Raw genomic sequence first — 14,290 nt, forward strand, 5'->3', positions numbered from 1 at the left:
GGGGGCGTGTCGGAGGCATGGTGAAGGTGGGACTGGGGTGTGGTTATCGGCCGAGGAAAGATGGGCGCCCTTAGCTGATAATCGAAATGAAGGGCGTTTTGGACGAGAATTTGGTCCGCTTTATTTGGACCCTTTTTTTTCAGATCCAAGTCCCAAAAAAGGGCCCCAACTGACCTCATGACCACCAGAGGGACTCGGGATCACCTCCCCTGACTCCCCCAGTGGTCACTAACCCCCTCCCACCAAAAAAAACCCCTCTTTAAAAACTTATTTTGCAGCCTGTATGCCAGCCTCAAATGCCGTACCCAGCTCCATAACAGCAGAATGTGTTCTATCCTCTGACAGCCTTTCCCTGGTTCTGATGTGGGTCTCGGGTGAGTGTGACACCTTTGCTGTTAAGGGCACTGCAGAGTCACATCAGCAATGCATTGTGGTGGGTGTAGGGTATTGGGCTCCGTGATTCCACTAGCTTGTGTTAAATGCTCACGATGTTGGTAGTTGGTAGGCTCTACTCCCATGGTGCTTTCCCCCTGCTTACTGGGTCAGAGTGTGCCCTGTTTTGTTTCCGGTAGTCCATGAGGTAGTAGTGGCCATTTTTGTAAGCCAGTTTTAGATCCCTTTCATGTGTTAGCCACGTTACAGAACTTAGTTCTTACCTTGAATGTTGCTGAAAGAGGGCATTGTACAGCATTCTGCCAGCTCAGACCTACTGCTAATCTCAGTACCAGCGAGACTCGTTGCCAATGGGGCACAACCTCTGATCTGCAGTTAACTGTGAGTAAACGTGCTTATTCCAATAAAGGACGTTTTCGGAGAGACTAGTTTTCAGATGTCAACTGGTGTGCCAAGGTTATACAGCAGCAACAAGTCCTAGAGGCCTGCGTGTATGCAGGTCCCTGGAGCACTTTTAGTGGGTACCGCAGTGCACTTAAGGCAGGCGGACCCAGGCCCATCCCCCCTACCTGTAACACTTGTGCTGGTAAATGGGAGGCCTCCAAAACCCACTGCACCCACATGTAGGTGCCCCCTTCACCCCTAAGAGCTATGGTAGTGTTGTACATTTGTGGGTAGTGGGTTTTGGGGGAGGGGGGTTGGGGGCTCGGCACCCGTGGTAAGGGAGCTATGCATGTGGGAGCGTTTTCTGAAGTCCACCGCACTGCCCTCTAGGGTGTCCAGTTGGTGTCCTGGCATGTCAGGGGGCGAGTGTACTACGAATCGTGGCCCCTCCCACGACCAAATGGCTTGGAGTAACAAACGCCCAGCTCAGAAACGACTAAATCCATGACATTTTGGTCCTTACAAACCATATTTTCGAAACGAAAGATGGACGCCCATTTTTTTTCGAAAATACGGTCTGTCCCGCCTCTTCACATACCCGTTTTCGGACATAGACGCCTATGGAGATGGACGTTCGCGTTCGATTATGCCCCTCTATGGGTCCTGTTTACTAATCTGCGCTGTAGGCGAGCAAACACTTTAGCACGTGCTAATGCTAGAGACACCCATAGCAATATAATGGGTGTCTCTATTAGCATGTGCTAATTTTTAGCGTGCACTAGAAAGTTAGCACGCCTACAGCATGGCTTAGTTAACAGTTATCTAAATATATTTACTGAAATGAAAATAAACTGGGATTTCAGCAGCTGACTATCCATGGTCTCTGTTCTGTGTTGCTAAAGTGCAATTAGTGTATTCAGTGTCATTGCTTCAATTTAAGATAGATTTTAGGGACTGACAAGGATCACTTAGCAGTTGGCAAATTGGATTGATTAAGTAGAATAAACTAATTTTTCATTTTCACTGCTTGCTCCATAGAGTGACTTGTGTAATGCATCGAAACACTGACCACTGGTTTTACTAAAATAATGTAAGACATTTCACCTTTATAAAAGACTAGCCGTTAAGCCCGTTAAAACGGGCAAGATTTGTGTTTTGCAAACTGTAATAATTCTCACCTCTATCCATCCATGTCCGGCAAACCTCCTCTCTTCCCTGCCCTCCCCCGATCCATGTCCAGCAACCCTGCTCTCTCCCCTGGCCTCACACCATACACCGACCCTCCTCTCTCCCCTGCCCTCCCCCCCATATCCAGCAACCCTCCTCTTTCCCTTGAACTCCCCCCCCCCCCCGTCCACCAGCCCTGCTCTCTCCCATGCCCTCCCCCCATGTCCAGCAACCCTCCTCTCTCCCCTGCCCTCCTCTCCATCGATCCATGTCCAGCAGCCCTCTTGTCTCCCCTGGCCTCACACCATACACCGACCCTCCTCTCTCCTCTGCCCTCCCCCCATATCCAGCAACCCTCCTCTTTCCCTTGGCCTCCCCCCACCTTCTCTCTCCCCTGCCCTCCCCCCATGTCCACCAACCCTCTGCCCTGCTCTCTCCCCATGTCCAGCTACCCTCCTCGCCGCCGCTCCCTCCTCCCTCCGTATCGGGCCCCCTGCATTGACATGAGAGCGCCTCTCACCTCCATGTGAAAGTGCTGCAGGCAGCGTTCTAACTGCTGCTGCCTTCAGTGCTTCCACACGGGGGTGAGAGGCGCTGTCATGTCAGTGCAGGGGGCCCGATACGGAGGGGGGGGGGGGCGGGAACAGCGGCGGTGACAACGTCGGGGATGGGGGGTGGAGGTTGGTGCACTGGCAATGTTGCTTCATCTCCAGGCTCCAGCAGCAGCGGCAGCGTCCGTTTCCGTTTCCCTCTCTGTTCTGCCCTCTGACGTCATCACGTCTTGACGCGAGGGCGGGGACAGAGAGGGAAGTCTCTACTGCACATTTGCGGGTGAGTCGGTCACTTGTCATTTATATGTTTGATTTGACAAGTGTCTTGTAAGCATTTGCTGCTAGATACTATTTGGAAAGATGCATGAAAATCAAGACCAGATATGCTCATAATGTCAAAAAATATTAACACTAATGCATGGACATTTTGCTCTTTCATTTGAGGTGGACCACATTTCTATTAAATACTGCGCAGCCCTCTTGTTTTATATACATGTGCATAAGCACACCTGTGGTTGAGGGTATTGAGAATTTCATTCTGTATAGTCTGCATGTTTGTGCAGCGCTGCGTATGCCTTGTAGCGCTATAGAAATGCTAAATAGTAGTAGTAGTAGTAGTTCTCTCTTGTAATCAGAGGTGATATTGTGATGTCATAATGCCTCAGGCCACCAATAAGAGCCAACCTCATCAGTGATGTCACAATGGCTTGATTGTCCTATACTTGGCTCACTTTTATTACATAGCTCTTTGAGCAGGGACTGTCTTTCTTCTATGTTTGTGCAGCGCTGCGTACGCCTTGTAGCGCTATAGAAATGCTAAATAATAGTAGTAGTAGTAGTGCAGTATACCTGTCTTTCATATAAAGCACACTTTCCTGATGGATTGTTTGCTTAAGCCAGTGGTAGTTGTTGGGTTCTAAAGTAAAATTATATATTGATGAAGAGGGTTACAAATTTAAGATACAGCTTTGTGTCTGCTAGAAACATTGAGTTGTGTATCTTAAAATGGGTTGCCATTTTCCTTAAGAATGCAAATGGAATGTGTGGATGGGCCAGCCTATAACAATTTTTTAAAAAGTAGTTTTTTCTAGTGGGCACCATTTGGTATCGAGGACTTTTCAAGGAATCACCTTGGATGTTAGTTAAATATAATGATACTCCCACCTGATGGGGTTCTGTTAATGGGGGGTACTGGGAACAGATTTTGGGTCCCTTTTAGAAGGGCCTTTACATGGGGGAGCTGCATTATTGAATTTGAGTGAGTGCCATCTGCACAGATGGCTTTGTTCATTCTGCTTGCCTTTTTATGTGTATGCATGTAGCTAAGGGAAAACATGTTCATTCCCATCTTGAATTAGTTAATTTATTGGTAAACATTCATTTAAAAAAACCAAACAAAACAAATACCTTATTTGAATGATTGCATTGAGTGCCAGACACTGGGTAGTATCTTCATTGTGGGAACTTGATTACTAATTATTTGCTTACTTGCTTTTACATTTAATGAATATTGTTAACTTTTCTTGAATAAATGTCTGTTTAGCCCGTGCAGAAATGTGCCATTTCTGTTTTGTTCACAGCTTTGTCATTAGCCAGATCCTTTCTGACCAGTCCCGTGATACGATTGTAGAGAATATTCAGAAGAAACTAACGGAAATAGGAGAAAATGTGATCGGTGGCAGTATTCCCACCACTCAGTATGAAATTAACAAGGTAAATGGAGGATGTTCAATTCAAGACTTCACAGCAGTGTGCTCTAGACTACCATGTAGTAGTAGTCGGTTTCTCCTGGTGTCGTGGATTCTGTTTTAACTGCAGTATATTTTTGTAAGGATCCTTAGTAATACTAGTTATATGTTTGGAGATGAAAACTGTCATGAGAAGGCAGACTGCCAACTCCTCCTGTTCTGCCATGTGATGATAAGCAGCACAGTACCTTCCCTTTTTGCTCTGATTTCAGTGGTGAGAAGGACCGGCTACTGCTTGGAGCATTAAAACCTTTCTTTTGTGACCCATCTGTTTGTATAGATGAAATATAAATAACTCTATCAGTGGCAAAAACACTGTCAACACAACTAAAGGACTGCCAGTGCTGAGACGTCTCCGCTTTAACTAAAGATGGCATCAAATCTGTAATACAGTGGAGGCAAGCATCAGTGGCCTAGTATACCCGTGCCCTTGTGAGAGTCTGAACTGTTCCCTGAATTACCACAAATGGTTGGGCATATACAAGGGATAAGAATTTAACAGATCTTTCGGTACCTTTGGGTTTACCTTCTTTAACAATTTAGAGACAGTTCTAGACCATTTGGTAATGTCAGATGCGGGGCTTGCATGATATGTAAAATAACAATGCAGGCAGGAGTTTTTGTACATCTGTTACCCTTAAAGAATAAAAGTTATGAGATTTTTTTTCTAATTGTAGTACAACACATGTCATTTCTGTAGCTATAGTGGGAGAGTAGTTTAATGGTTAGTGCAGTGGGCTGAAAACTTGGGGAAGTGGGTTCAGTTCCCACTGTGGCTATGTGTGACCCTGGGAAGTCACTTAACCCTCCATTCAAATATACCAACTCCGCGTTTTTCCCGCAGGGTTGGGTGGCTTTTTCTGATTGTCCGCGGGCACTTTTCCCAAGTTGTGGGTTGCGATTTTCTGGGCGGCTTTGAGATGGTCCAGCGGTCGCATGGCCCACGCTGGTTGGCGCTTGTCTCTAGTGCTCAGTGCCTATTGGTCAAATTTGGAGCAGGAATGAGGCTCGGTTTATCTCTGAGGCCTCATTCCGGCTCCAAATTTCACCAATAGAAGGTGAAGTGGGTATGAGGTCATCAGCTGATGATGATGACTCATCACTGGAGACTGGACTGGAGCAGCTAGCGCACTGAGAGGAATAGTGAGAGGAGGGCAGAGTACATTGGTGAGTGGGGGGGGGGGGGTAGCTTGTGCTAATTCTGGGCGCGAGTTGGGCTGGGAAATTTGTTCCCATCTGGCAGCACTGCCTCCATTGCTCCAGGTACAACTTAGGTAGTGAGCCCATTGGGGACAGAAAAAATTGTAAACATGTATAACATTTGTAAATTGCTTTGCTTGTACCACAGAAAGACAATATGTCAAATCCAAACCCACTGAACGGTCAGACCGATCTTAGCAGGAGGAAATCCAGAAAGAAAACATAAGAACGGCTAAGGGGGAGCCCTTGACACAGCCTTTTAGGGCAAAACATGCATGTCGGGTATTGTTGAACCCCTGGTCTGACCGTTCAGTGCAAGTTAAGTATTGCTTATAAGATTAAAAAGTAACTTAGAGATTAAAAAGTAAAATGAACAGTTAAATAAGTAAATGAAGAAACAGTTTAATAAAATATCGCCAGTGAGGATTTGGGTGCTGTTGAATGTCCAATAAAAGAGTGAAGTTGGTCATGTGCACTGCTGAGGCGATAAAAAAACATAAAAAACATATGAATGATTTCTATATGACATATGTTTAAGGTGGAGGTTAAAACCATATATGAGCCTTGTTAGGGGAGTAGTTACAGTTGAAGGGCTCTTAAAGAGAGAGTTAGTAGTGCCAAGTACGTGCGGTTTCAAACATTAGCACATGGCCATTAATAAAAAAAAAAAAAAAGAAAATCAGTTATTTTACAGTTGTGGCAAAAATGACCTTGGCACAACCTGGGAAAAACCGGCGCAAGGGCGCGCTAAGGCTACTTTATGCCATACCTTAGTAAAAGGGCCCAAAAATGAGTAACTTATTGTTTGGATTAATAAGAGATAATTAATGTTCTCCGAGGACAAGCAGGCTGCTTGTTCTCACTGATGGGTGACGTCCACGGCAGCCCCTCCAATCGGAATCTTCACTAGCAAAGTCCTTTGCTAGCCCTCGCGCGCCGATGCGCACCGCGCATGCGCGGCCGTCTTCCCGCCCGAAACCGGCTTGAGCCGGCCAGTCTTCTTTTCTCCGCGCTCGGGACGGTTGTGTTTCCGTTTCGTGCCCCGAAAAAGTCGACCTCGCGCGTCGTTTTCGACTCGTTTCACTTCAAAAGTGTTGGAAAAAACCTCTTTTGGCTTTTTCCCTTCCTCTAGTTCGAGTTTTTCACCCCGGTAAGTTTTCTTTCGTCGTCGGGGTAGGCCTTACTTAGGCCCCGGTCGAAATTTCCTTCCCGCTTTTTTCTGCTGGTGCCAAATTTCGCCATTTCGTCTTTCGATCTCGCCGGCTTGATTTTTCCGCCCATGACATCGAAGCCTTCCAGCGGCTTCAAGAAGTGCACCCAGTGCGCCCGGGTAATCTCGCTCACTGACAGGCACGCTTCGTGTCTTCGGTGTCTGGGGGCCGAGCACCGCCCTCAGGCCTGTAGTCTGTGTTCCCTTTTACAGAAGCGGACTCAGGTAGCGAGGTTGGCCCAGTGGAACTTTTTGTTCTCGGGCTCTTCGTCGGCATCGGCACCGGAGGCATCGAGTGCATCGACGTCTGCAGCGTCCAGACCTTCATCCTCGGCGGCCAGTGCATCGAGTGCATCGAGGCATCGACCCTCTGCATCGGCGCCGAGACATCGGGTGACTGCATCGACGTCGGTGGTACCGGGACCTCGTCTGCTGATGTCGTCGGACGGTGGTGCTTCGTCTGGAGTGCAGGTGAGGGCTGTCCACTCCCCTGCTGGTGGCGGTGAGCCTTCGGGTGGGTCTCCCCCTACCCTGAGGGCTCCTGCGGTACAGCCCCCCCCCCCCCCCCCGAGATCGACCCTCTTCAGTCTCGGCCCCGAGGAAGAGACGGCTGGATTCTACGTCCTCCTCGTCGGTGCCGGGAAGCGCCGGTGACGTGCTTCGCAAAAAATCTAAGAAGCATCGACACCGGTCCCCTTCCCGTGTCGGCACCGAGAGCTCTGGGTCGCCGAGGGAGTCGGCACCCAGTAGGCATCGGCACCGAGAGGACCGCTCACCTTCTGTTCAAGAGGTGTCGATGCGCTCCACTCTGGACAGCCCGGAACAGGTTCTGACGTCGACGCCTGCATCGACTTCCATGCCTTTTTCTGCAGCCGCTCTGAACGAGAGCCTCCGGGCCGTTCTTCCAGAGATTCTGGGAGAGCTGTTGCGCCCTACCCCTCCGGTACCGGCGGTGCTTGCGCCTCCGGTACCATCGAGCGTGGCGCCGGCTGGTCCATCGCCCGAGGTGAGGTCACCGGCGTCGGTGCCGCTTGCGGTACCGACTGCCGTCGCCTCCCAGGAGGGCTCCCCGACTACGTCGGCGGAGGGAGCTTCGCCGATGCGGGCGAGGGAGTCTACCTCTCGACGCCCCCATCGTGGACGTGGCTCCACGGAGTCGAGTCGGGCGCGGTTGCAGACACAGGTTCGTGAACTTGTGTCTGACACCGAGGGTGAGGCCTCGTGGGAGGAAGAGGAAGACATCAGGTATTTCTCTGACGAGGAGTCTGAAGGTCTTCCCTCTGATCCCACTCCCTCTCCTGAAAGGCAGCTTTCTCCTCCTGAGAGTCTGTCTTTCACTTCCTTTGTCCGGGAGATGTCTACGGCCATCCCCTTCCCGGTGGTTGTGGAGGACGAGCCCAGGGCTGAAATGTTTGAGCTCCTGGACTATCCTTCTCCACCTAAGGAAGCGTCCACTGTACCCATGCACCATGTCCTTAAGAAGACATTGCTGGCGAACTGGACAAAACCTCTAACTAATCCCCACATTCCCAAGAAGATCGAGTCCCAGTACCGGATCCATGGGGACCCAGAGCTGATGCGCACCCAGTTGCCTCATGACTCTGGAGTTGTGGATTTGGCCCTAAAGAAGGCTAAGAGTTCTAGGGAGCATGCTTCGGCGCTCCCGGGCAAAGAATCTAGAACCTTAGACTCCTTTGGGAGGAAGGCCTACCATTCTTCTATGCTCGTGGCCAAAATTCAGTCTTACCAGCTCTACACGAGCATACACATGCGGAACAATGTGCGGCAGTTGGCGGGCTTGGTTGATGCGCTCCCCCCTGAGCAAGCCAAGCCATTTCAGGAGGTGGTCAGGCAGCTGAAGGCGTGCAGAAAATTCCTGGCCAGAGGGGTGTATGACACCTTTGATGTTGCGTCCAGGGCCGCTGCTCAAGGTGTGGTGATGCGCAGGCTCTCATGGCTGCGTGCCTCCGACCTGGAGAACAGACTCCAGCAGCGGATTGCGGACTCGCCTTGCCGTGCGGACAATATTTTTGGAGAGAAGGTCGAACAGGTGGTAGAGCATCTCCACCAGCGGGATACCGCATTCGACAAGTTCTCCCGCCGGCAGCCTTCAGCATCTACCTCTACAGGTAGAAGATTTTTCGGGGGAAGGAAGACTGGTCCCTACTCTTCTGGCAAGCGTAGGTACAATCCTCCTTCTCGACAGCCTGTGGCCCAGGCTAAGCCCCAGCGCGCTCGCTCTCGTCAGCAGCGTGCGACTCAGCAAGGCCCCTCGGCTCCCCAGCAAAAGCAAGGGACGGGCTTTTGACTGGCTCCAGCAGAGCATAGCCGACATCCAAGTGTCAGTGCCGGGCGACCTGCCAGTCGGGGGGAGGTTGAAAGCTTTTCACCAAAGGTGGCCTCTCATAACCTCCGATCAGTGGGTTCTGCAAATAGTCCGGCAAGGATACACCCTCAATTTGGCCTCAAAACCTCCAAATTGTCCACCGGGAGCTCAGTCTTACAGCTTCCAGCACAAGCAGGTACTTGCAGAGGAACTCTCCGCCCTTCTCAGCGCCAATGCGGTCGAGCCCGTGCCATCCGGGCAGGAAGGGCTGGGATTCTATTCCAGGTACTTCCTTGTGGAAAAGAAAACAGGGGGGATGCGTCCCATCCTAGACCTAAGGGCCCTGAACAAATATCTCGTAAAAGAAAAGTTCAGGATGCTTTCCCTGGGCACCCTTCTTCCCATGATTCAGGAAAACGATTGGCTATGCTCTCTGGACTTGAAGGACGCCTATACGCACATCCCGATACTGCCAGCTCACAGACAGTATCTGCGATTTCAGCTGGGCACACGTCACTTCCAGTACTGTGTGCTACCCTTTGGGCTCGCCTCTGCGCCCAGGGTGTTCACAAAGTGCCTGGCTGTAGTAGCAGCGGCACTTCGCAGACTGGGGGTACACGTGTTCCCATATCTCGACGATTGGCTGGTGAAGAACACATCCGAGGCAGGAGCCCTGCAGTCCATGCAGATGACTATTCGCCTCCTGGAGCTACTGGGGTTTGTGATAAATTACCCAAAGTCCCATCTTCTCCCAGTGCAGAAACTCGAGTTCATAGGAGCTCTGCTGGATTCTCAGACAGCTCGCGCCTACCTCCCAGAGGCGAGGGCCAGCAACTTGTTGTCCCTCGTCTCGCGGGTACGAGCGTCACAGCAGATCACAGCTCGGCAGATGTTGAGATTGCTGGGCCACATGGCCTCCACAGTTCATGTGACTCCCATGGCCCGCCTTCACATGAGATCTGCTCAATGGACCCTAGCTTCCCAGTGGTTTCAGGCTGCTGGGGATCTAGAAGACGTGATCCACCTGTCCACGAGTTTTCTCAAATCCCTGTATTGGTGGACGATTTGGTCCAATTTGACTCTGGGACGTCCTTTCCAAATTCCTCAGCCACAAAAAGTGCTGACCACGGATGCGTCTCTCCTGGGATGGGGAGCTCATGTCGATGGGCTTCACACCCAAGGAAGCTGGTCCCTCCAGGAACGCGATCTGCAGATCAATCTTCTGGAGCTGCGAGCGATCTGGAACGCTCTGAAGGCTTTCAGAGATCGGCTGTCCCACCAAATTATCCAAATTCAGACAGACAACCAGGTTGCCATGTATTACATCAACAAGCAGGGGGGCACCGGATCTCGCCCCCTGTGTCAGGAAGCCGTCAGCAGGTGGCTCTGGGCTCGCCGTCACGGCATGGTGCTCCAAGCCACATACCTGGCAGGCGTAAACAACAGTCTGGCCGACAGGTTGAGCAGGATTATGCAACCTCACGAGTGGTCGCTCAATTCTCGTGTAGTGCGACAGATCTTCCAGGTGTGGGGCACCCCCTTGGTGGATCTCTTCGCATATCGAGCCAACCACAAAGTCCCTCAGTTCTGTTCCAGGCTTCAGGCCCACGGCAGACTGGCATCGGATGCCTTCCTCCTGGACTGGGGGGAGGGTCTGCTGTATGCTTATCCTCCCATACCTCTGGTGGGGAAGACTTTGTTGAAACTCAAGCAAGACCGAGGCACCATGATTCTGATTGCTCCTTTTTGGCCGCGTCAGATCTGGTTCCCTCTTCTTCTGGAGTTGTCCTCCGAAGAACCGTGGAGATTGGAGTGTTTTCCGACCCTCATCACACAGGACGAAGGGGCACTTCTGCATCCCAGCCTCCGGTCCCTGGCTCTCACGGCCTGGATGTTGAGAGCGTAGATTTTGCCTCTTTGGGTCTGTCAGAGGGTGTCTCCCGTATCTTGCTTGCTTCCAGGAAAGATTCCACTAAGAGGAGTTATTTCTTTCTGTGGAGGAGGTTTGCCGTCTGGTGTGACAGCAAGGCCCTAGATCCTCGCTCTTGTCCTACACAGACCCTGCTTGAATACCTTCTGCACTTGTCTGAGTCTGGCCTTAAGACCAACTCTGTAAGGGTTCACCTTAGTGCAATCAGTGCATACCATTACCGTGTGGAAGGTAAGCCGATCTCAGGACAGCCTTTAGTTGTTCGCTTCATGAGAGGTTTGCTTTTGTCAAAGCCCCCTGTCAAGCCTCCTACAGTGTCATGGGATCTCAATGTCGTTCTCACCCAGCTGATGAAACCTCCTTTTGAGCCACTGAACTCCTGCCATCTGAAGTACTTGACCTGGAAGGTCATTTTCTTGGTGGCAGTTACTTCAGCTCGTAGAGTCAGTGAGCTTCAGGCCCTGGTAGCCCAGGCCCCTTACACCAAATTTCATCATAACAGAGTAGTCCTCCGCACTCACCCTAAGTTTCTGCCAAAGGTTGTGTCGGAGTTCCATCTAAACCAGTCAATTGTCTTGCCAACATTCTTTCCCCGTCCTCATTCCTGCCCTGCTGAACGTCAGCTGCACACATTGAACTGCAAGAGAGCATTGGCCTTCTATTTGGAGCGGACACAGCCCAACAGACAGTCCGCCCAATTGTTTGTTTCTTTTAATCCCAATAGGAGGGGAGTGGCTGTAGGAAAACGCACCATATCCAATTGGCTAGCAGATTGCATTTCCTTCACTTACGCCCAGGCTGGGCTGGCTCTTGAGGGTCATGTCACGGCTCATAATGTTAGAGCCATGGCAGCGTCGGTAGCCCACTTGAAGTCAGCCACTATTGAAGAGATTTGCAAAGCTGCGACGTGGTCTTCTGTCCACACATTCACATCCCATTACTGCCTGCAGCAGGATACCCGACGCGACAGTCGGTTCGGGCAGTCAGTTCTTCAGAACCTGTTTGGGCTTTAGGATCCAACTCCACCCCCCGAGGGCCCTGTTTGTTCTGTTCCAGGCTGCACTCTCAGTTAGTTGGTAAATTTTTCAGGTCAATCTCAGTTATGTCCTCGCCGTTGCGAGGCCCAATTGACCATGTTTGTTGTTTTGAGTGAGCCTGGGGGCTAGGGATACCCCATCAGTGAGAACAAACAGCCTGCTTGTCCTCGGAGAAAGCGAATGCTACATACCTGTAGAAGGTATTCTCCGAGGACAGCAGGCTGATTGTTCTCACAAACCCGCCCGCCTCCCCTTTGGAGTTGTGTCTTCCCTGGTCTTTGTCTTGCTACATATGAGACTGGCCGGCTCAAGCCGGTTTCGGGCTTGAAGATGGCCGCGCATGCGCGGTGCGCATCGGCGCGCGAGGGCTAGCAAAGGACTTTGCTAGTGAAGATTCCGATTGGAGGGGCTGCCGTGGACGTCACCCATCAGTGAGAACAATCAGCCTGCTGTCCTCAGAGAATACCTTCTACAGGTATGTAGCATTCGCTTTTAATGTTTAAGTGATTGTATTTTATTAGCTTATTAACAATTGATTAATTGTTAAGTTAATAAAATACAATCACTTTATCTACAAAGATTTTAGGTCTTGCATAATGCAAATATTGAAATAACCATTTTTTTACATCATAAAATTATTAGAGGTTGTTAATAGTTATTAATAGTTGGTTTGGTCTTTCACAAAGAGATATTAGTCTTTTAGATATTGAATATATTTCTGTGAAATATTTGTAAAGGGAACTGGGACTTGACATACCGCCTTTCTGAAGTTTTTGCAACTACATTCAAAGCGGTTTACATATATTCAGGTACTTATTTTGTACCAGGGGCAATGGAGGGTTAAGTGACTTGCCCAGAATCACAAGGAACTGCAGTGGGAATGGAACTCAGTTCCCCAGGCTCAAAGTCAGTCCACTGCACTAACCACTAGGCTACTCCTCAACTCATTCCACCAATAAGAGCCAACCTCATCAGTGATGTCACAATGGCTTCATTGCCCGATACGTGGCTCACTTCTGATATTGTGATGTCATAAGGGAAAGGGGGAAGGGGAAAGGGAAATGGGACTTGATATACTGCCTTTCTGAGGTTTTTGCAACTACATTCAAAGCGGTTTACATATATTCAGGTACTTATTTTGTAGCAGGGGCAATGGAGGGTTAAGTGACTTGCCCAGAGTCACAAGGAGCTGCAGTGGGAATTGAACTCAGTTCCCCAGGCTCAAAGTCAGTCCACTGCACTAACCACTAGGCTACTCCTCAACTCATTCCACCAATAAGAGCCAACCTACATAAGTACATAAGTACATAAGTAGTGCCATACTGGGAAAGACCAAAGGTCCATCTAGCCCAGCATCCTGTCACCGACAGTGGCCAATCCAGGTCAAGGGCACCTGGCACGCTCTCCAAACGTAAAAACATTCCAGACAAGTTATACCTAAAAATGCGGAATTTTTCCATGTCCATTTAATAGCGGTCTATGGACTTGTCCTTTAGGAATCTATCTAACCCCTTTTTAAACTCCGTCAAGCTAACCGCCCGTACCACGTTCTCCGGCAACGAATTCCAGAGTCTAATTACACGTTGGGTGAAGAAAAATTTTCTCCGATTCGTTTTAAATTTACCACACTGTAGCTTCAACTCATGCCCTCTAGTCCTAGTATTTTTGGATAGCGTGAACAGTCGCTTCACATCCACCCGATCCATTCCACTCATTATTTTATACACTTCTATCATATCTCCCCTCAGCCGTCTCTTCTCCAAGCTGAAAAGCCCTAGCCTTCTCAGCCTCTCTTCATAGGAAAGTCGTCCCATCCCCACTATCATTTTCGTCGCCCTTCGCTGTACCTTTTCCAATTCTACTATATCTTTTTTGAGATACGGAGACCAGTACTGAACACAATACTCCAGGTGCGGTCGCACCATGGAGCGATACAACGGCATTATAACATCCGCACACCTGGACTCCATACCCTTCCTAATAACACCCAACATTCTATTCGCTTTCCTAGCCGCAGCAGCACACTGAGCAGAAGGTTTCAGCGTATCATCGACGACGACACCCAGATCCCTTTCTTGATCCGTAACTCCTAACGCGGAACCTTGCAAGACGTAGCTATAATTCGGGTTCCTCTTACCCACATGCATCACTTTGCACTTGTCAACATTGAACTTCATCTGCCACTTGCACGCCCATTCTCCCAGTCTTGCAAGGTCCTCCTGTAATCGTTCACATTCCTCCTGCGACTTGACGACCCTGAATAATTTTGTGTCATCGGCGAATTTAATTACCTCACTAGTTATTCCCATCTCTAGGTCATTTATAAATACATTAAAAAGCAACG

At 49.8% G+C, this 14,290-nt stretch overlaps 1 protein-coding gene across 2 annotated transcripts in view; it reads left to right on the plus strand.

The window, feature by feature from the left end:
* POLA1 (DNA polymerase alpha 1, catalytic subunit) overlaps positions 1-14,290 on the plus strand; it is a 782,590-nt gene that overhangs the window by 329,831 nt on the left and 438,469 nt on the right. For both annotated transcript variants that reach the window (XM_030202369.1, XM_030202370.1), the window contains exon 30: positions 4,076-4,208. In XM_030202369.1, the coding sequence (XP_030058229.1) occupies positions 4,076-4,208 (133 nt within the window). The remainder of the gene's footprint in view (positions 1-4,075; positions 4,209-14,290) is intronic.

Source organism: Microcaecilia unicolor, chromosome 4 (genome assembly GCF_901765095.1).
Source record: "Microcaecilia unicolor chromosome 4, aMicUni1.1, whole genome shotgun sequence".
NCBI classification, from domain to species: Eukaryota; Metazoa; Chordata; class Amphibia; order Gymnophiona; family Siphonopidae; genus Microcaecilia; species Microcaecilia unicolor.